The 20308-nt window shown below is 59.0% G+C and overlaps 2 protein-coding genes across 8 annotated transcripts in view; both read right to left on the bottom strand.

Annotated features, from left to right (window-relative positions):
* Nucleotides 1-331: 331 nt before the first annotated feature.
* Nucleotides 332-12824, bottom strand: PIK3R2 (phosphoinositide-3-kinase regulatory subunit 2). 3 transcript variants are annotated; one of them, XM_060093867.1, is made up of 16 exons: nt 12705-12824; nt 10152-10899; nt 7231-7323; nt 6844-6885; nt 6604-6735; nt 6303-6513; nt 5721-5806; nt 5462-5570; nt 5274-5372; nt 4945-5125; nt 4717-4842; nt 3531-3673; nt 3120-3296; nt 2220-2291; nt 1876-2046; nt 332-1552 (listed from the first exon to the last, which is right to left on the bottom strand). In XM_060093867.1, exons 2-16 carry the CDS (start codon nt 10471-10473, stop codon nt 1345-1347), a joined length of 2172 nt encoding a protein of 723 aa, XP_059949850.1. In that variant the 5' UTR covers nt 10474-10899; nt 12705-12824; the 3' UTR covers nt 332-1344. The 3 variants fall into 3 exon arrangements, with proteins under 3 accessions (XP_059949850.1, XP_059949852.1, XP_059949851.1); XM_060093869.1 differs by lacking the exon at nt 5274-5372; XM_060093868.1 differs by lacking the exon at nt 7231-7323.
* Nucleotides 12825-13888: 1064 nt separating this feature from the next.
* Nucleotides 13889-20308, bottom strand: part of MAST3 (microtubule associated serine/threonine kinase 3) — a 37665-nt gene continuing 31245 nt past the window's right edge. For 4 of the 5 annotated variants that reach the window (XM_060093865.1, XM_060093863.1, XM_060093864.1 and 1 more), the window contains 7 exons: nt 19998-20242; nt 19337-19543; nt 18609-18835; nt 18048-18170; nt 17280-17416; nt 16986-17167; nt 13890-16023 (listed from right to left, as the gene is read on the bottom strand). In XM_060093865.1, the coding sequence (XP_059949848.1) occupies nt 15491-16023; nt 16986-17167; nt 17280-17416; nt 18048-18170; nt 18609-18835; nt 19337-19543; nt 19998-20242 (1654 nt within the window). In that variant the 3' untranslated portion in view covers nt 13890-15490. Of the gene's footprint in view, nt 16024-16985; nt 17168-17279; nt 17417-18047; nt 18171-18608; nt 18836-19336; nt 19544-19997; nt 20243-20308 lie in introns of all 5 variants that reach the window. The other variant, XM_060093862.1, reaches the window with a different exon arrangement.

Below are 20308 nucleotides of genomic sequence, written 5' to 3'. Positions count from 1 at the left end.
GGGTTTGAGCCCTGGTCCGGTAAGATCCCACATGCTGTGGAGCAACTAAGCCCGTGAGCCACGACTGAGCCTGTGCTCTGGAGCCTGCGAGTCACAACTACCAAGCCCACGTGCCACAACTACTGAAGCCCGCGCACAACAAAGAGCAGCCCCCACTTGCCGCAACGCAGCAACGAAGACCCAACACAGGCAAAAAATAAATAAAATAAAATAATAAATAATAAAAAAAATAAACTGGGGTTGGGGGTGGAGGTGGGGAGGAGGCAGGGGTTGTCAGCCCTCATTTGGCAGCCCGGAGCTAAAGAAACCTGTCACCAAAGACAGAAGCATCCAACAAGTTCAATGTTTTATATCCACATCAGTATCAACGTACCATACAAAATCCGCCTGCCAGCCTGGCCAGGCAGGCAGGAGGTGGGGTGGGGTGGGGGTCCATGGGCGGCATAGAAAACCAGGGCTCTCGTCCCAAAGAGGAGAGAAAAGAGGGCTTTACGTACAGTCGAGGAAAAATAAAATCAGAGCCCGACATGATTGAGAAGCCTTGAGTCTGCGTCGCGTAGAGGTGCTGTGGGCAGCGCTGCGTGTCGGCTGCCCCAGAGGTGCTGGTGGCCTCAGTTCCTGGGAGGCCTGGGGTCAGCTCATGAGTTTATTTTTACTTATTTTCTTTTTTTGGGTTACTTCTTGGCAGCAGCCCCATTGTGGTGTTAACCGGGTTTCACTTCAGGATTTGAAGGGGAAGTTGGGGTCTGTGGGGCAGGTCCCGCCTGGCCCCAAATGTCATGGATGAGGTTCTTGGAAGTGGCCAAGCAAAGTTCCTTCCTGCCCTAATCCCAGGTCTATGGCTTAAAAATCGGGGTACCCAGGTCGGGGCCGCACAGCCCGGAGGCCTCTGTAAACATGGCAGGTGCAGCCAAGGTGGGGCTTTGGGGACCCCGGGGGCCTGTCAGGGGCAGGGCACAGGGGTGTGGGTGGCCAGAGCTGCAGGGAGGGCAGTGCCGGTGGGGGAAGGGGGGTGGAGTGGGGGAGGCGGGACCCCCACAACAGATACACAGAGGGCAAGAGACCAAGAGGGAAAGAGAGGACAGACAGATGGAGCTAGAAAGGGACGAAGTGTGACAGTGGGAGATGGACAGAGACTCAGAGAGATGGAGAGACAGGCAGACATGGAGAAGAACCTGAAAGAGACAAAATTGCAGAGAGATGAAGAGAAAAACAGATAGACCTGGAGAAATTCACAAAGACAAGAGAGATGGAGAAAACCCAAGAAAGAAGAGACAGGTTCAAAAAGATGGAGGCCGCGGATGTAGCTGCCACCCCAGCTGGGCCAGTTCTCCTGCTCAGAGCTCAGCGGGTGGCAGGTGGGGGCCCGGGGCCCGGGGCGCGCACAGGATGGGCAAGTGTGACGGTGAGCGCGTCGTTGTGCTGCACCAGCGAGGCGTGCTGGTAGTGCAGCACCAGCTCCTTCAGCGACCCGTACAAGTTGTAGGGTTCTGCGAAGCCAAAGCCTGTGGCTGTGCGGTAGATGACGCAGTGCTTGGTGTCACCGTCCACCCTGTGGGTGCAGGCGAAGGGGTGGGTCAGATGGGCCCCCACCAGGCTCTCCCAGCCCCGCCCCCCTATTCCTGTCAGGTGACCCTGCCTGGGACCTATATTTCCCCATTTCCTGTATGCTGGATGCCGACCCGGTCCAGACCCCGCCATCTCCTGCTTTGATACCATCCCAGCTTCCTCCTCTGTCCCCAAGAATCCAGGGCTTCTTCCTGTCTTCCCGAGGCCTAACATACAGTTGGCACTCAATGAGAGCTCTCAGAAGGAATGGGCGGATCCCTCCTCCCCACCTTCAGTCCACTCTCCGTTCCCTTGCCAGGCACTCACACCACAGAACAGGCATAGCAGCCCCGCTGGCTGCTTTCACGGATGAGGAAGGTGCCATCTCGCTTGCCACTCAGCATTTCCTCAGCTTGGGTGCGGTTGATCTTGCCTACATACCATGTGCGTTCCTCGTGGTGGGGGAGATCATCTTCATCCTCCATCAGTGAGTACTGGCTGTGGGGGAGGCAGGGAGGAGCCCTGGTCACTTACTCGTTAGCCTCCAAGGTCCCCCTGCCACCTGGACAACTCTCCCTCCTTGGTGAACTCCTACTCATTCTGCAAAGCCCACCAAAAATGGCCCCTCCCCTGGGACAACCCCTCCCCCCCGCCACCAAGTGGTCACTCACTCCTCAGTCTCGTTCTTGATCCCCAACCATTCATTGATTTTCTTCTGCCGGGCACCTTTCTGAGTGAGCCACCTGGGGGGAAGAGGAAAGGTGGGCTCCTGCTGCTCCGCTGGTAGGGAAACAGCAGCTGCAACACAGGCAGGGCGAGCCACCATGGGCCAGGCCAGCCTGGCTGGAGGCAAGGGTTGACAAGTGCAGGTTCTGGGTGTGATACCCCTGGTTGCCACAAGGGGTCAGCCTTGGCCTGGCCAAGGACCACTTGAACCCGAGTGGACTCCTCAAGCTCTGCCAGGGAACCCCCCTATTTATTATGTTTCTGTTTACACTTTTTGAGACTCTGGGTTGTGCCACCATGGCAAGGTCTTATCACTATCAGAGGCTCAGTCCCGGGGACTTCACGGTGGTGTGCCTTTGCACAGGGCAGCTTTACAAAGGACTCTGAAAGGACCAAGTGAGCTAATGTGTGCACGGTGCTTGGCACACAACAGGTGTACATGAGCGTCCAAGACCCAGGCGGAAGAAGGAAGCCCCTGATGAAGTCCTCAGTGGGTCAGTGGGCAGAGGAGGGATCTTGGGCTCAGGCTGGGTGCCGTGTGCTGGGTTGCACAGTTGGCATTCATGGAGTGGACCCTGTCGGAGGCTCCCAATGACCCAGCCTCGTGAGAGCAGTGTTCCCATTCCACAGCTGAGGCTGAGGCCGCCGCACAGGGAGCCCATCTGAGGGAACTGGGAGGGGCCTGATCGAGAGGGAAGGGGCTGGCGGACAGACAAGGGGGCTAGGGGACTAGGTAGGGCTAGTTGGTGGAGAAAGCAAGAGTGAGATGCATGCAGAGGTCACCACACCAGGCGCCCCTGCACTAACGGGGGGATCCACGGTTGAGTGCAGAGCCAGGCACTCACACGAGGTACTGGTCTCTGATCTTGCGCAGTTGCATGAGGTCTGGCTTGAGGCTGTTCATGCGCTTGTCAATCTCTCGGTTGTCGGAGGCCTGTGCCCGCAGCTCCTGTTCCAGCTTCGTGCGGCTCTCGTGGATCTCAGCAATGCGAGACTTAAGTCGCTCTGAGTTCAGCAGGATCCTGTGGGAGGAGTGGCTCAGAGGCCTCAGATGGCTCCCAGTATCTAAGCCTTTGGACATGCTGTTTCCCTGATTGCTCTTTCTGGCAAACTCCTACTATTCATCCTTCAAAGCCCATTTCAACCGACCCTCTCTTCCCCTGAAACCCAGGCTGCCCTCTCTGTTTCCTTTCTTTCCCTACTTGCGCTGTGTCAGATCAAGGTGTGGTAGGGCAGGGCAGAGGAACCAGACTCACCTCTGCATCTCTTTCTCATTGCCCTCACGCCGGAAGCGCTCCAGATATTCCTTGCTGCACTTCTCCTGTGTCTGGCCCTGCTCCTCAAAGATCTTGATAGTCTCATTGAAGGCCTCTATGGCTGTGCGCTTCATCTGCAGTTCCTGGAGGAGGGGGTAAATCTGAGCACCTCCTGGGACTCCCTGCAAGTCCCTCGTGAAGGATAAAGGCAGATCCCAACCTGATATGGAGACTTTGCTCAAGCTGTTCCCTCCACCACGTGCATCGTTCCTCTAGCCCCTCCTTCACCAAACGAACTCCTATTCAGCCTTCAAACCCCACACTCCCCAAACCCCCTCTTCCTTTAGATCCTCCTTTAGGCACCTTAAAAAAATACCTGGGTCTGTGAGCACGGCTGAGAATTAATGATAAATCTAGTTGCTACAATTCATGGGGCTCCTTCTCAGAGTAGATGCTGCACCAAGCACCTTCCATGCATCATCTCATAAAACCTCCCAAGAGCCTCCTACAAAGTCAGAACTATTAATGGGGAAACTGAGGCTCAGGGGGCCTAAGCCATTTCCACGGTCATGATGTTCCTAATTGATCCCAGACAGGTATCTTGTCCACTTAGAACCTCAGGTGACCCATCACTAGAAAGGGGACAAGACAGAAATTGCTCAGGGACTCCAGGGGAGACAAAGAAATTCCCTGCTCGAGATGGGATGTTCAATCTGAATAAGTTGTATCTCAACTTACAAAAGAAATTTATTAACACAGTCCTTGAGTAATAAAACCTCCCCCAACTTCCTTGTTTTTAAAAGACACTGCTCTTTTCCATGACCTCCTGACGCTTTGTCTTAGGCAACTCTTCGTCAGGCGGTTATCATCATTTTGAATAACATCCAGGTTGAAGGGGATGGAGAAGTAATTAAGACTCACGGTTCCAGTTTCCAGATGGGGAGACTGAGGCCCAGAGGCTCAACCAAGACATCTCCCACAGCTCAGCTGCTCCTGGGAGGCTGGTTGGTGCCTCTTCATCTGTTTTTATTTGTTTTTTTTAGAACCACATACATTGATTTCTATGCTTTTAGAGTGATCCCTGGTTGTAAGAGCCTGCTGTGACCTAGAAGTGGACATCTGTCCCTGTGGCCTTGGCACTGCCCCTCTGTGCCTGGGTCTCCCAGGATGCGCTGGCCCGCGGTACCTGGGAGGTGCGTGTGTACTCCTCGTAGAGCTGGTCATACTCGCGGCTCTTGTCCTGGTACTGCTGGTGGTAGACCTTGAGCTGGGCGCCCACTGCTTCCACACTGTCCTCCTTGACGATCTGGTCCTGGGGATACCCGGTGCCGTCAGGGAAGCTACCTGGGAAACAGGCCCAGGGCCGGCCAGGCACCACCCACCCCCGCCCCCAGCTCCCACCCCAGCCCTGTACCTGCTGGTACTTGGACACCGGGTAGAGGAGCCGCGTGTCCAGCTTGGCGTTGTACTGAGCCAGCGACTCGTGGCGGTAGTGGGTGATGAGGTCCACAACAGAGCAGAAGGTGAGTGGCTCCGAAAAGCCGTAGTGCCCGTCTCGGTGGAAGACCTTGATCAGCTTGTTGTTCCCACCTTTCCTAGGGGCGGGTGAGAGGGGGTGTCAGCAACCAGCAGCATCCGCAGACCCAGCAACGTCCCACTGGCTGTGCGACCCCCAGTCCTCTGACCTGGGTGTTCTCCCTCCCACCGCTCACCCCTGGTCTCCCTGAAGGGACAGGCCCCCACCTGAGGGTCAGTGTGTACTCCCCCTGGATCTTGCTAGATGCATCTCGGACCAGAAAGGTGCCATCAGGTGTGTCCCGCAGTTTCTCATTTACCTCCTCCCTGTGGAGACAGCCAGGACTGGGGCTGCTCACTGGGAGACCCGACCCCTCAGGCTTTACCCACCATGTGGCTCCACCCCACAACCCTACCTGGAGATGTCACCCCAGTACCACTCAGCATCCTGCAGGGAGGGCGGGTTGCCCCCATTGGCCAGGCCTGTGGGGGCTGGCTTTGCCTTGGGGGGTTTTGGCGGCAGTGCTGGGGGACAGGAAAACAAATGCACACTGAGCACCAACTGTATACTGTGGCCAGCTCCCATTGCAACCAAGCCTGCTGATACTGGCAGGGCTCCGAGTCAGCATTCTTGGTCCCCAACGATAGGAGCTAATAAAAGGGGGTGGAGGTCACCTGGGGGCGCAATCTCCTGTTCCTCCAGATGTTCCTGAAGCAACTTCTCCACCAGTAGCGCAGGGAAGTCGGGGGTGGCCTCAGTCCTAGGGGGAAGAGACGTGTGGTGAGCGCCGGGTAGGGCCTGGTGTGCACAGGGTCCTGCATGTGCTTGCGTGTCTGGTGGGGGGTCTATGTGAAAGCGTGAGAGGGGAAGAGTAGGTGACGCAGGCTGGTGTGGGAGACCCACTACTGTTTATGTATATGCAGTTAGCTCCCAGTAAGTATTCATACAACAAACAACAGGAATCAGCACGTGAAGGAAGGTACAGACACCACCCAAGTGCCGGCCCTCCGGTATAGGCCCCATCGCCTTGTCCCAAGGCCTGCTAGAGTCTTCCTGGACCTCAAGTCCCACCCCTTGTTATCCTTCCTAGCTCGCCCATCAGGACAGCTCTGGCCTCTTCTCCGCTGGGCCCCGTCCACACTCCTTTCTCATCGTCTAGACCCCCGCCCTGGCTACGTCTCCAGCCCTTCCTCCATCTAAAGCCCCACCCCTTTTTGCTCCGGCTCAGCCCCGCCTCCCCAGCCCCGGCCTCTCACCCGTCGGGCGCGACCCCTGGCGGCGGCGAAGGCGACGGCGCCCGCAGCAGCAGCGGCCCGAAGGCGGCGCTCAGGGCACGCACAGCTGGGCCCAGGGCTGGGGCGCGCCGGGCCACCCGGCCCAGGTGCTGGAGCAGGAAGCGCAGTGTGAGCGCGCTGTGCAGCGGCAGTGTCGGGGGCTCCAGCGCCGGCCCCACGGGCCCCGCGGCCTCTGCGGACAGACGGCCAGAGGAGGGTGAGCCAGGGCTGGCACCCGCCCGCCCCAGAGCCCTCCCCAGTCCGGGATTCCTGCCAGACTCACCCCGCAGGGCTCGGTGTGCCTCAGCCACGGCCTCGGGTGTCACAAGGGGTGCGGGCAGCGCCAGCAGGAAGCCCTTCACGCCATCTGTCAGGGCTGCAGCGTCCCACTGCTCCATATCGCTCATCGACCAGTCTGCGGGTGCAAGGGGGATACATCGATCCAAGGCGGGTGCAGGGAGGGGACATCATCCGTCCAGGGCAGGTTCCTCTCCCACTCTTGCCCACTGAAGCTTTCCCTCACCTGTGCGCGCGGCAGGTACCTCAGGCCTGTAGCTGTCTAGCCCTGTGGGGAAGGGGATGGGGTAGGTCAGTGCCACCCCACGTGGCAAGGCGAGCTCTCAAATGCTGCCTCGACCCCTGTGTGGGGTCTGGGGTGGCTACTAACCTCCCAGAGGTAAGAACAGGGGGAGGGGAGGGAAATGGTGGCAGAGGGCACGGCGCATGCAATGATGGGGTCTACATTCCCCTGGGAGTTACTCCTTCCCCAACTCAACATGGAGGCCCAGAACATCCAGACTCAGCCACTTCCCATACAGAGTGAGCCCAGCAGCCCTGTGAAGGAGATGAGTTGCCCATCACTAGAGGTAAGCAAGCAGAATCCAGGGGTTGCAGCCAGGCCGAGGCTCACCTGTCCGCTCAATGGCCTCCACAAGTTTCACCAGGATAGGGGGAGCCACATCAGGCGGGGAGAACTGGTCGGGTAGGTCAGGGAGTGTGAGGCCTGGCAGGAGGGGACAGAATGTTGGCAGGGTCCCTAGAAGGACCCCGGCCCCTCTCTTTGCCTGCTGCATCTCAGCCCAAGTGCCTGGCATCTGGACCACCACTCTGGGTGGGGGGACAGAAGGCCCAGCTGGTGGGGCTGGGAGGGCTGAATTAGTGGGGAACGATTTTCTAGGTCAAAATATCAATTCACCCAACTACAGAGGCCAGATATAGTTGGCCGACTAGTGTCCTCCCAAATGGTATGTCCACTTCCTAATCTCTGGTACCTGTGACTGTGACCTTACTTGGAAATAGGGTCTTTGCGGATATAATTAAGGTAAGGATTTCAAGATGAGATCCCTAAATCCAATGACTGGTGTCTTTATAAGAGAAGGCCTTATGAAGAGAGAGGCAGAGATTGGGGTGATGTGGCCACAAGCCAAGGTACACCTGGAGCCCCCAGAAGCTGGAAGAAGCAAGGAAAGATCCTCCCCTAAAGCCTCTGGACAGAGCACAGCCCTGCCCACACCTTGACTTTGGACTTCTGGTCTCCGGAACCATGAGAAAATAAACTCCTGTTGTTTGAAGCCACCAGTTTGTGGTAGTTCATTACAGCAGCCACAGGACACTCATACAGCAGGTTTAGGGCTCTGCCATTGCTTGCTGTGCAACCTCAGGCACAGGACCCACCCTTTCTGTGCCTCAGATTCCTCAACTGAGAAACTGGTCGATGGAATCATCTCTCCTTTCTCAGTGGGAACAACAAAGTGGTTGAAGAGAGTAAAAGGAAAATACCCCAGCTGGATCAGAACACCTCATTCCAAGGACCTTTCTCCATTTTCTAAGTCATTTTGTTTAAAAAAAAAAAATTTCCCCCCTTTTGAAAATGCTGACCTCCTTCCATGTCCCAACTCCGCCCCCACCCCCCAGCCCCATGTTTCTGCCCCACCCAGCCTTTTGTGCTCAGGCGCACTCTGCCTGCACGGCCACCATTTGATGCAGCTTTGGCCCTTGGCGGGGACGCCCTGGCACACAGCAGGAGCAAGCCGGGGCCTGCGGGGCCTCCCTGAGTGATGGGCCAGGTGGTGCCTTGAGCTGAAGAAAGGCCCAGCTGTGTCGAAAACGCAAAAAAAAAAAAAAAAGTGAGCGAACAAGGGGAGGTGGGTGACGTCCCAGCTGGTAAGGGGGCTCTGAAATTCAACTTTGAAATTTGCCTGTGACCAGTTTGCAAAGCATGGAGGGAGGTCCCATTAGGATAGGCATTATCCCCATTTTACGGATGAGGAACTGAGGCTCAGGGAGGGAGCAACCTCCCCGTGGGTGCACAGCCAGACGGGGGCGCAGGTGACATCAGGGTTCGGCACGCATTTCCCTGCGTGGAGTTGAATGGAGGGAAGGCAGGCAGCTGCAGCCTGCTGCCTGGTGGTCCCAGGATCCAGGAGGGTCAGGGCTTGAACAAAAGGACTAGTACCCCCCATTTCCAGATGAGGAAACTGAGGCCTGGAGAGGGGTGGTCCTAGCCGATGTCACATAGTCCTGGAAGATTTGGAGGGTGGGGCTGGGTGGCCGCCCGGAGTGGGGATGTGTGTGGTGTCTGGACCCAGGCCAGGCACAGGAGGGAGGCGGCTGTTACCAGGGGGAGAGGCAGATTCTGGCTGGGAGCCCGGATGGGGCCGCCTCCTGCTCCTCTAGGCCGAGGCGGGACGCAGGCCCTGGCCCTGGAGACGCCAGATGCTGCAAAGCCCAAGCCAGCAACCATGCTGCCTCAGCACCCCGCCATTTCACCCCACGCTGTGGGACTCTGGCCTGACCCTCTTTGGGCATCAGTGTCCCTCGGGCACAAAACCAGGCAGGCCATCGGGTGGGGCCTCGGTGCCTCCCAGGGGCTTTGGCCTTCACTGGGTGACTGCCCCTGAGCGAGTGGTCCAACCCCCTTGCACCCTGGTCTCCACATCTGTACACAGGGCCTCACTGGGTGGCTGTGAGGGTCAGAGCAGACCACGCTGGGTGCTCAGCACTCATCAGCCTCCTCCCCACAAGCTGAGCCTCGGTTTCCCTGGTTGGAACCCACACACCCTGCCCAGCATACAGCCCAGCACGCAGCAATTGCAGCGTATGTTCAATGCCCTGATTCTCCACTCCCAGGACACTCTTTGGAAGTAGGGATGGCCGAGGGTCTCTTTGGGGAGGGATGTAGGGTCCTCACACGTCACTGTGCTGCGTGGCCTCGACTGAGTAGCCCACCTTCTTTGGGCTTTTTGGCTCTCTTCATTTTGGAAACCGGAAAATTAGGGTTACAACAAAGGGGGTTCCTCAAGGGATTCTGTCTGCAAGCCACAAGATGAAGCTAAATTGAGCCCCTGAATCTTACTGGACACTCCCTATTGTCTTCATAATCAATCCCACAAAGTCCTTGAGGGGAGGACCCTGCCCGTTTTCTCACTCCACTCCACCTGACAGCTTGTCCCCTGAACCCGTCATGACATTCCCACCTCAGGGCTTTTGTCCTCGCTGTACCTGCTGCCCGGAGCCGTTTACCCCCATCTCTCCTGAGAGGCTCCTTCCTCACAGCATCTGTCATCACCTAATCACGTTCTCGTCACTTCTTGAACCAGAAGCCCCATGAGGGCAGGGCCAGGCCTTGTGTCCACCACTCGGTGCCCAGAGCCATGAACTGCATCCAGCACTTGACGGCAGTGTAATCAACACTTGCCGACCAACCAAATGTCCTTATTCCTCCTCTCCTGGAAGAAGCACCATTGCCTCATGGGAGAGAAGAGGAAACTGAGGGTCTGAGGGCACTCCCCCTTTTCCCCAGCCCTGCCAGGGCCCCTACCTGTTGCTCACCTGGCTCAGGGGGCCCATCTCGGGGCCTGGCAGGCAGTGGGCGTGGGCCACGTGGGCGAGGCCCAGGCCGGGCCAGGGTCACAGGCCCTAGGAACTCAACATAGGTGCCAGGGAAGTCGCCGCGCTGCCGTGTACGCTCATTGAGGCCAGGCATCCAGCCCACGCTCTGTGGGCAGCGCTCACTGCCCTCGGCCACGCCCAGCGCCTGCAGGGCTGCCCTGCTCACCACCAGCACGTCGCCCGGCAGCAGCTCCAGGTCCTCCGGCCGCTCCCGGCGGAACGGGTACAATGCACGGTATTGGAAGCCCTCGGCGCCAGCCATGGCTGGGCAGGGTGGGGTATGGATGGTCAGGTGGCTGCTTGGAGCCCCAGTGGCCCCATCAGCCTGGGGTGGGGGCCAGGAGGGTCCGCTGGGTGGGCTTGGGGACTCAGACCTCTATTTCCACCAAGAAGTTACAGGTGACCACAGGGGATGCTCACGCCTTGCTTCCCACCATTGTTCCACGACCCTGACAAGGGTCACTCGTTGCTCGGTCCACCATTCGTCAACCGGTGGGAGGGGGTCGGCAGCAGCGTGATCTCAGGTCACTCAGCCGCTGCGTCCCCCCTCAATCCGTAGGGCTGGGCTGGGCCGCTCACTCCCTCGCGTGGGGAGCCATCGGCTCCCGAGGCTGGCGGCTCTTCCAGCTGCGCCAGGCGAGGGGGCCGAGGGCACAGGCTGTCACCATGCTCGGCTCGGGACGCCGACCTAGGGGGAGAGGGGCAGGGCAGCATCAGCCAGTTTGGACTCCTGCCACCCCTAACTCAGAGATGGGCCCAAACACCAGGTTAGAATCCCCGGACTCACTGGCTAACGGGGGGCCAGTCCCTGCCCCCTCAGTTTCCCCAGCTGTAAAATGGGTACAACAATAGCCCTCCTTTGGGGTTGTTGGGGGCACAGCTCCAAAGAATCTGCCCCGGGCATACTGCATACTCAGTAAACAAGCTCTTCATCATCCCTGTTAGAGATGGGGAATCTGAGGCTCAGAGCAGGGAGGTCTTTGTTGGACAACTCAATGGGCCAGGATGCCAGGACTCAAAAACTCAGATCCGTCCAACTTCACAAGGCCCAGGATAGAGGAGAGGAGGCAGCAGCCACATAACAGACAGTTATACCCAGAGTGGGTAGGGTGTAATGGGTGGTGCTCAGGGTGCTGTGGGAGCCCCAAGGAGACTGGGCCAGCTGAGCACAGAAGGAGGCATCAGGGGCAAAAGGCGGTAGGAAAGGAGGTCCAAGCAGAGGCCCCAGCACAGGCAAAGGCCTAGAGGTGAGTCCAAACAAATGGATCTCTGATCTCTGCGGGGGAGGAGGGAATGGGGTGGGGGCGGTGTCCAGACATTGCTCAGTTTGGTGCCCACACAGTAGGTACTCAAAACAGAAGGGGGTTGGTGGGAGGCCAAGAAGACCTTAGCCCCAGGGTAGACATGGAGCCAGTAAAGGGTGGAGGGAAGGAGGGCACTGCAACTGCCAAGAGGGAGGCTGCTGGATGCAGGGGCAATGATCACTCCTTAGGAGCCCCCAGTCTCAGGGAGACACAGCCCAGCACAGACACACTCTCAATCTCAGCCCTGCAGGTTCAGTCCTCCAGAGAGGTTGGGGGGTGGTAGGCGGTGCTTTTCCTAGGGGCGGGTCCTCACAGAGGAGAGGAGGGGGCACTGGCCAGAGGAAAATTGTACAGGCAAAGACTTGACAGCAAGAAATGCTTGCCAAGAGTTCAGGGTGGCTTTAAGAAAGCCACAGACCACGCAGGGCCTCGAGTGCCAGGCAGAGGGTCAGACTTTATCCCTCGATCACGGGAGCAGCAAGAGGTGTCCGAGCAGGGAGCACAAGCTCCACATTCCAGGACGCCCCAACTTACCCGCTCCCTGGCCCCTGTACCCCCACTCTACAGGTGGGGAAACTGAGGCCTAGCGAGGGGGACGTCCAGGAAACCGCCTAAATCCGCTTGCCTGCCCGCCTCCGCGCCCAGCTGAGCACACGTTTGCACACGCCCCAGTGTGCGCGCCTGGGAACCAGCGCTCCCCGAATCCAAGAGGCGGGTGGAGAGGCCAGGCCTGGCTGGGGTCTTGGCGGCTGGACTCAGGGCCTGCGCGCTCACGCGTGTGCAGACGCGCACTCGGGCCTGCGTGGACCCCGCAGCCCAGCCCAGGGGCCGGAAGTGGAGTCGACCCTCTGCCGTCTTGCACCCCACTATGCCCCACACAATGCCTGGGCGCCCCTCATTACTGCTCGATGCCCCACTCCCGGCAGGGCCTCCCTCAATTCAGGGCCGCAGCTCCAACCCCTTATCTCTGTCTAGGGTCCCCCGTTCCGCCCTCATCGTCCGGGGAAGGCTGCAACGCAGCCAGGTCGAGCCAGAGGCCTCCCGCTCCCTGCGGCCCCCAGTTCCCGCGGGGCCCGATGCAACTCTGCTCGCATTCTGGCTTCCACCGTGGCCCCACACTCTGCCTGGGCGCCCCCGCATCTGACCGAACCCCAAGACCGGCCTGCCACGCGGACCAGGCCGGACTTACCTGGTCGCGGCCGCCACCGCTACTGCCGCGGCCGCCGTCACGCAGAGCCGAGCCAGACCCGTGGCTCCACCGCGGCCGCCGTCGCCGCAGCCGCGGGATCCCCACCTCCGCCGCCGCCGATGTTCCGAACAGTCGGGTCCGCCCCCGGCGGAAATGGCCGAGCGTATTCGGGCCGGGAGGGTGCAATGAGGCCGAGGCGGAGCCTGGGAACGCTCGAATGCTTCCGGAAAGAGCCGAACGTACTCCCGCGGGACTGGAGGGTAACGGGGTGGGGGTGGGGCAACCCGAGATAGCCGACCATTTCCGGAAATAGCCGAACATAATCGGGTCAGATGAATAATTCCGAGGCTGGGCTCGGCTAGGCTCGGCTGGACTCAGAGATGCCCGAGCAATTCCGGAAATGGCCGAGCGCGCTCCCCCTGGACCGGCAGAACAGAGGCTGGGCCCCGAGACTTCGGAAAGTTTCTGGAAAGAACCAAGGGTGCTCGGTCCCAAATGAGGCCCTGGGAACTTAGATCTAGAGGCGACCACCAGCTTCCGGAAACTGCCGAAGCATGGACAGCTCCAGAGGGCGAGTGAGGTGACCCAGAACTCAGGAAATGGAGGCGGCAGAGTTGGGGGCACGGGCTCAGACAGAAAGCTGCGCTTTTCAGGAAACAAGCTGAGAGCCGAGAAGGAGCCGGAGTTGAAAGCCGGAGTTTCCGTGGTAGCCCAGAGCGTCCGGAAACAGCTGAACTAACTCTCTCGGGTAGGGAGAACGAGCCCAACGCCTGTCCAGCTGCAGACTGTTTCCGGAGATAGCCGAAGACACTCGGAAACAGGGGGCGCGGCCAAAGGTTTCCGACCTACGGAGCGCTTCGGAAGTAACCGAACGCGCTCGGGCTGGACAGGGTTCCAGTGGTGGTGAGGGGAACTTCAGGGCACAGCCTCAGCAAAGACTGGTTAAAAAAGGACACAAAGATGGTTTATTTATTTATTAACACAGCTTCAGGGCCCCAGACAGGTGTCTGGATGAAGCTTCTAAGGACAGAACCCATGATGGGTACTCAATTCAGAGAGGACAGCAGGAGGCCAGGACCAGAGAAGGCATCAGGAAGAATCTCAACAGTGAATTCCCAGCAGCCTTCAAAACCCACAAGTGACTTTGAGCCAAGGGTCTGTTTTCATCCCGCCCCCACCCCACTCTTCCCTTACCCTTTTCTTGGCCCCTCACAAATCCAGACATTGGACCTCTTCTTTGTAAATGTAGGCTTTTATTCACCATTAGCTCCGGGATGGAAGGTGGGAGCAAGTCATGCACAGCCTTGATCTAGTTCCAACACCAGGCAGTGCTACACGGATGTCTCCAGAGAGAACACAGAGTGGGCTGCAGTGCCTGGAAAGTGCCCTCACCATTGTGGGGTATGGTGATCTTGCTGGCCACCTCTGAATGGGAAATGGAGACTCTGAGATGCCCAGTGGGTCACACAGCATTACAGGGGAGAGAGCTGGAGCTGGAGTCGGCTGTATCTGACAACAGAGTCTCCATTCCAGCTCCCTTGACTACAATGCCCAGGACAGAGCCTGGCTGCATGACTCTTTCCAGGCAATGGTGGGGGCAAGTCTCCACGTCTTGCCAGGCCTTAGTTATTTGTCTGTAAAATGGGGATGACGACACCACCTCCAGCCTTCTCAAGGTTGGCTGAGGGAAAAGCCACAGTAAAAGCGCTTGGCATACAGTAGGTGCTTAATAGTCGTTGGGATTTGTTTTGTAAACACAAGGAAACTGAGGCACAGAGTGGGGAAGTCATTTTCCCAGAGCCAAACAGTGAAGCCAAGAGTCCAACTTGGGCCTCACTGCCCCCCAGTTGGATTTTTCTCACTCGAATTTCATCCCTACAAGGCTCTGGCATATCGAGGGCACCCCCCAGGGGCTGTTTCAGACACACCATGGTCAAGTTCTCACCCTGGTGGGCATTAAATACAAAAAATCTTGTCCAGGGTGGACATTCTTCTCCTACCCTGGCAGTGTCCTTCGAGGCCTCTGCCTCCTGGGGCATCAGTGTCTGCTTGTGACGCGGGTGACCCCTCTGCCTAGATCTGGTGAACTTCTACTCACATATCAAAGCCCCAGTTCCCACACCTCCTAAGCCTATAGGACTGGAGGCAGACTCTAGCAAGGCTGGCCTAGGGATGGAGGCTATGATGGTGGGAAGTAGCCTTCAGAATCCAGTCCATCATCAAGATTACTTTGTTTTGTGGTGGAGGGGAATTGTTTACGGAATCTCCAAGTCATCCAAACTGGGCCTGGACAGGTAAGCTTGGCTGCATCCCTTCAAATCTGTGGGTCTTGAGTCAGGGATGGGATCAAGTAACACAAAAAAACTTTAAAAGTACAGAAAAACCATAAAACACGAACACACGTTGACTTGTCCAAAGTGCTTCCTTCTCAGCCCAGGGGGCAGGGTCTACAGATGGGTCCCCAGTGCATGGGACAAGACCTGGGCAGCCGCCTTAACAGTGGCAGCTCAGTCTGGCTATCGCTTATAAAACGTAATAAATTAGCTGCAGGGATTTGCTGCTATTTACAATGCCACCCTAGTCTCCCTTGCCTGCCCCTATGGCTCCCTGATTGATCAGCTCCAGAACATGAGGGAGGCACCTTCCAGCAAGAAACGCGATCGCTTCTCATCTTCCAGGTGTCAGAGGCTGGTGGCTCAGTCTCCATCCAGGTGTCAATTTATGGAAAACACACTCCACAAAAAATGCGTTGACTTCCAGGCCCGGGAGAGGCTAGGTAGGAGGGATTAGTCTTTCTCAGAGGGTCCAAGGGCTCCTGGCACAGCCTCAGCGCCCTCCACAGCGATCTGCGGCACCAAGGTGGGTGGCCCAGTGGCCTCCTCAGGTGGTTCGTCAAAGCTCACCTCCTGCACAGCCTCCTGCTTCTTGAATGAGTCTCGGCGCTCGGACAGATGCAGCCGTCGCATGACCACCAGCTCGGAGTCTGGCCCGCGGCTGCGGCGCCCCAGCTCCCCGTCGAGCCGCTCACCTGTACCCAGCTTGTCAGCCGACTGGCCTCGGCGCAGCCTTGGGGACCGGGCAGGCGCAGGCGGGTGCCCTGACAGGGGCGAGGGCGAGCGGGGTGGGGGCGCTGGCACGGGCGGGCAGGCCAGCGGGGAGGGCGGGATGCTGCTGGTGGACTTGCGGCGGCCTGCTTTGGGGCGGGGTGGCCCAAGCTTGGTGGCCAGGCCATGCAGGGAGCTGGGTCGGGTGTGGCCAGCGGCAGCCGGAGATGCAGGGCTGCTGGAGCTTGGGGATGCGCTGGGTGGAGACACTGTGTCTGTGGGTGACGGGAGGGTCAGGGCCACCAGCCTCAACGTGCCAGCCTCGAGGTGGGGCCCTAAGACTGACTGCCAAAAGCCCACACTGTTCCCTGTGGCCACCCATCAGGCCTGGTTTTTCCTTTGTTTGCACAGGCTCTTCCTTTGGCTTAGATCTGGTGGACTCCTACTCATCCATCAAAGCCCTAGCTCCTCTTCACCCACTTTTCACCTATATGACCCACTGAATCATTCAGCCAAAGGCACCTGCCCACCGTCCATCTATCCATCCCATGAACCCATTGATTCTGGAAGTTATCCAGTACGGGCCCTGCCTCTGCCTGTGTCTACTCCCCACCCCTAGGCCTCAGCCCGTGAGGATGCCTGATCTGAGAAAGACAAAGATGGCACAGATACCCCCAGCCCCATGAAGTCAGGGTAGGCCAGAGGGAGAGATAGCAGTTGGGGTCCCCAGAAGGCAGGGAGGGCTTCCTGGTGGCTCTCCTCCAGGAGGCCTTCCCTGCCTCTGTGGATTGCCCCAGACTGTCTCTCTAGTCTGATGCTAACCCAGTGGAACTAGGGGTGCCCATCTCTGGCTGTCTCTCACAGACTGGGGACCCTCAGGGTTGGGCCAAGTCACCATCCTTTCCTGCTCCAGAACAATCTTTCCATGCCCTCTCTGGCTCACCCTCCATGGCTCCCTACTGCCCCCCAATTTAAGCCCAGCTCTTCGGCTTGATCCATTCCCCCAATCCCCTCTCCCTAGCCTCCCTCTAGCTTTCACGTCTCTCCTGTCTGGATCCCCTTTGTTCATGATGTTCTTTCTGCTGGGCACACCCTTCCCTGCCCATCCCAGACTGCCTTTGAGGCTGTCACACATCAAGTCATTCCAGCCTCCCAACTCTGCTCACTCTCCCGCTGTGCTGACCACCGCAGCCCTAAGGGGCCGTTCTTCCCAGGGTGGTCCTGGGGGTGCACCCACCTGCTGGGGCATCGGGAGCCGGGCTGCAGCAGGGCGTGGTGGGGCTGGGGGAGAGGCTGTGGGTGGGTGAGCCCGGGAGGCTCTCGCTGGATGACAGGGAGTGGTGGAGGCCGGAAGAGAAGCTGCGGCTGGTGTGCAGCACGGACGACTGTTTTGAGATCTTCTTGAAGAGCGACTTCCGCCTGGGGGTTAGGAACCCAGATTCTTCAGAACCCCTGCCCCCAGCGGCCCAGGCCGCCCAAACGTGCCACAGGTCCTGCATCAACCCTCCCCGGCAGCCAGCCCACCACTCACCGCTCCTGCGTCTCCCGCCTTCGGCTCCGCTTGTTCCTGCGCGCCATGCGGCCCTTGGTCACATTCTTCCGTGCGGGGCCCACCTTGATGGAGGTGTTCTCCAGGGGCGTGGTCCGAAGGGCGATCTTGTTGCCACTCTGCAGGAGGGATGGCAAGGGGTCGCCTGTGTGCCTTCCATCCACCGAGCCGTCCACGCACCCACCCACCCATCTACTCATCCGTCGGAAGCCCCGTATCCTAACCACCCGCTTCTTACCTAATGACCCCACCACTCACTGGGCCAAAGATGGATGTCTGTCATCTGTCCATCCATCCAATGAGCCATCTACCCACCCACTGGTCCCAGGAGCTATCCAACTAGGGGTCTGCCTCCTCACCTGTGCCCACCTCCCCGCCTCTAGGCCTCAGCCCCTGAGGACCCTTGGTCTGAGGGGAGGCAAGAGGCAAAGATAGTACAGATACCCCCAGCCCCCCAGAGTCAGGGTGGGTCAGAGGGAAGGTCAGGAGAAGGGGCACCCAGGGGGGCAGGAAGGGCTTCCTGGAGGAGTGGCTCTGAGGCAGAGGCCACGGGACATGCAAGGCCGAATGCGGAGTGGTACGGTTGGACGGGGAGAACCACACAGAATCGGGAGCTGAGGCCAAGGGGTGGGGATGGAGGTCACAGGAGCAGCCCAGAGGGTGGGCAGTGTTGGGAGATCCAGGGGCCCTGAGGATGGACAGGGGTGGAGGCTCTGGGATGGAGGCGGGGGTGGGGTCGGGGGCCTGCACCTTCAGCAGTAGCTCCACGACGTCCATGTGCACCAGCCCCAGGACCGACTCCCCGTTGATGTGGGTGATGAGGTCCCCGGCCCGCAGGCCTGCCTCCTGGGCAGGGCTTCCCTCCTCCACACTCTGGGGGTGGGGGCAGATGGCGGGGTCAGTGGCCTGGGCCCCAGAGCTAGAGACCCCAGCCCAGCTGAGTCAGCTACAGGCCCCCAGCAAGCTGCTGCCTTTCACACTGCCTGGTTTCCCAGACCTTTCAGAGACCAGTGGGGAGGGGACAGGTCCTGGGCTGGGGGAGGGAGGACAAAACACCCACTGTGCGGGAGCTTTGTGCCCACTTGAGGTCTCCATCCCTCTTGCCCAGTCCTCTCCCTGTAACTGACAAGGACCATTAAGACACAGGGGGCATCAGTTCCCTGCCCTGGGCTCCAAAACCTCATAGGCAATGAGTACTCGCTTGCTTCCCAAGACTAACAAATGCAGCTCCAAAAGGGAAGCACCTTGCCAGGGCAGAGCTGGGACTCAAACCAGGTCTGGCTGTTCCTGCCCATCCCAGGGCCAACTCACCCACACGACATGGTGCACAGTGTAGATGTCACTGTCACCCATGTAGACGCGGATTGCCCGCAGGCTGAAGCCGTACTTCTTGCCCGAGCTGTGGATGACAATGGGGGGCCGCAGGCTGCCACACACGGGGGAAGGGTCTCGGCTTGGAGAGGAGTCGCGGGACGACGGGTTTGAGGACAGCGAGCGTGGGGACAGGGGGCTCATGAGGGGGCCGCCGCTGCCGTCATCTGCAGGGACGAGGTTCAAGGAGGGGGGTCACTCCCTTGTGGGTCCCTTCACAAGGTACCTTCCTCTCCCTCCACACCGATCAGTCGGTTTGTTTTTGTTTTTTGGCCGCACGGCGCAGCATGTGGGATCTCAGTTCCCGGACCAGGGATCGAACCTGTGTCCCCTGCAGTGGAAGCTCAGAGTCTTAACCACTGGACCACCAGGGAAGTCCCCACACTGATCACTCTGGCTGCTTTGCTGCCACTCCAATGCCCCAAACACCCTCTCCCTTCCCCTCCAGGCCTTTGCACATGTAGTGCCCGCCGCCAGGAATGCCAGTCCCCCAGCTGCTTCCTATCTCCTGGGCTCAGCCCTGAAGAGCAGCCCTGGGAGCTTTGTGCCCAGGGACACATCACCTGGAGGGACCCCCTCCAGTTCCCGCTGGCCAAAGCAGCCCCCACTCCATGGTTAAAATGGACATGGACAGACAAGCAAAGACGAGGCTGGGCCGTCGGCGTCACCTGCCGTGATGATGAGCGACAGGGCAGACACTGATGCTGACTTGGGCACGCGACCCCCACTGGGGGAGGTCTTGGATTTCTCAGGGGCTGAGTCTCTCGGGCCCCCAAGGCGGCGGCCCCGGCCGGCATCCAGGGCCCTCGGCGTAGAGTGTCGTGCACCGGTGCTGTTGCTTCGTAGGCGCGCGTGGCTGAGGGCAGCTGTGTCAGCTACAGGGATCAGCAGGGTCGGGGGGTCAGTCTGCCCCTCCCCCATCTCACCACTTGGCCCCTCTGCCCTCAGAAGGCAAAGCCCCTTCCTCCCTGGTTGGTGTGTACACAGTCCAGCCTCCTGGCCTTTGTTCAGGCGTTCCCTCTTCCTGTACACCTTTCTTTCACTGCTCTCCCTGGGAAGCTCCACTCTTCAAGTCCCCTACTCCAAGAAGCCTTCCCCTCACCCCAGTCAGATTCCTAACTCCCACTCTTGGAGCTCCCCAGTTCAATTCCTCTCTCCCGTCCTAATCCAATGAAGCTGCGGGGTATCACCCTCAGACTGAAGCCTTTGTTACACAAGTGAATGTTGTCTCTAGAGAACTCCTACTCATCCTTCAAAACCCATCTCAGATAGTCCCTCCTGTGGGAAACTCTCCATGACACCATCCCTCCCACCCTGGATTCCACCTACCAGAAAGGCTTGAGGGCTTGGGCATCACTGGGGTGGCTGCTGGGGATGGGTCGGGCTCCCCTAGAATGAAGACGGGCCTTTTGGGGCCCACAGGAGCCGGGCCGACTCCCTCATCCTCTGATGAGAAGGCAAATTTGGGCATTGTGTCCAGGCTGATGGTGTTCAGGGAAGATGGGCTAGGGCCCCGCTCAGGCTGGGAAAAGGATAAGTGGCAGGAGGAACCGGAGGATGTGCAGGACCTCAGCCTGTAGCGGGGAAGAGCCTGAGTCACACCTGCCAGGTGCCCTCACCCCAGGACACCCAGTCTCCCC

Source organism: Mesoplodon densirostris, chromosome 3 (genome assembly GCF_025265405.1).
Source record: "Mesoplodon densirostris isolate mMesDen1 chromosome 3, mMesDen1 primary haplotype, whole genome shotgun sequence".
Lineage (NCBI taxonomy): Eukaryota > Metazoa > Chordata > Mammalia > Artiodactyla > Ziphiidae > Mesoplodon > Mesoplodon densirostris.
Note: the sequence above shows the minus strand (reverse complement) of the source record. Positions and strands in the feature narration are given on the sequence as shown.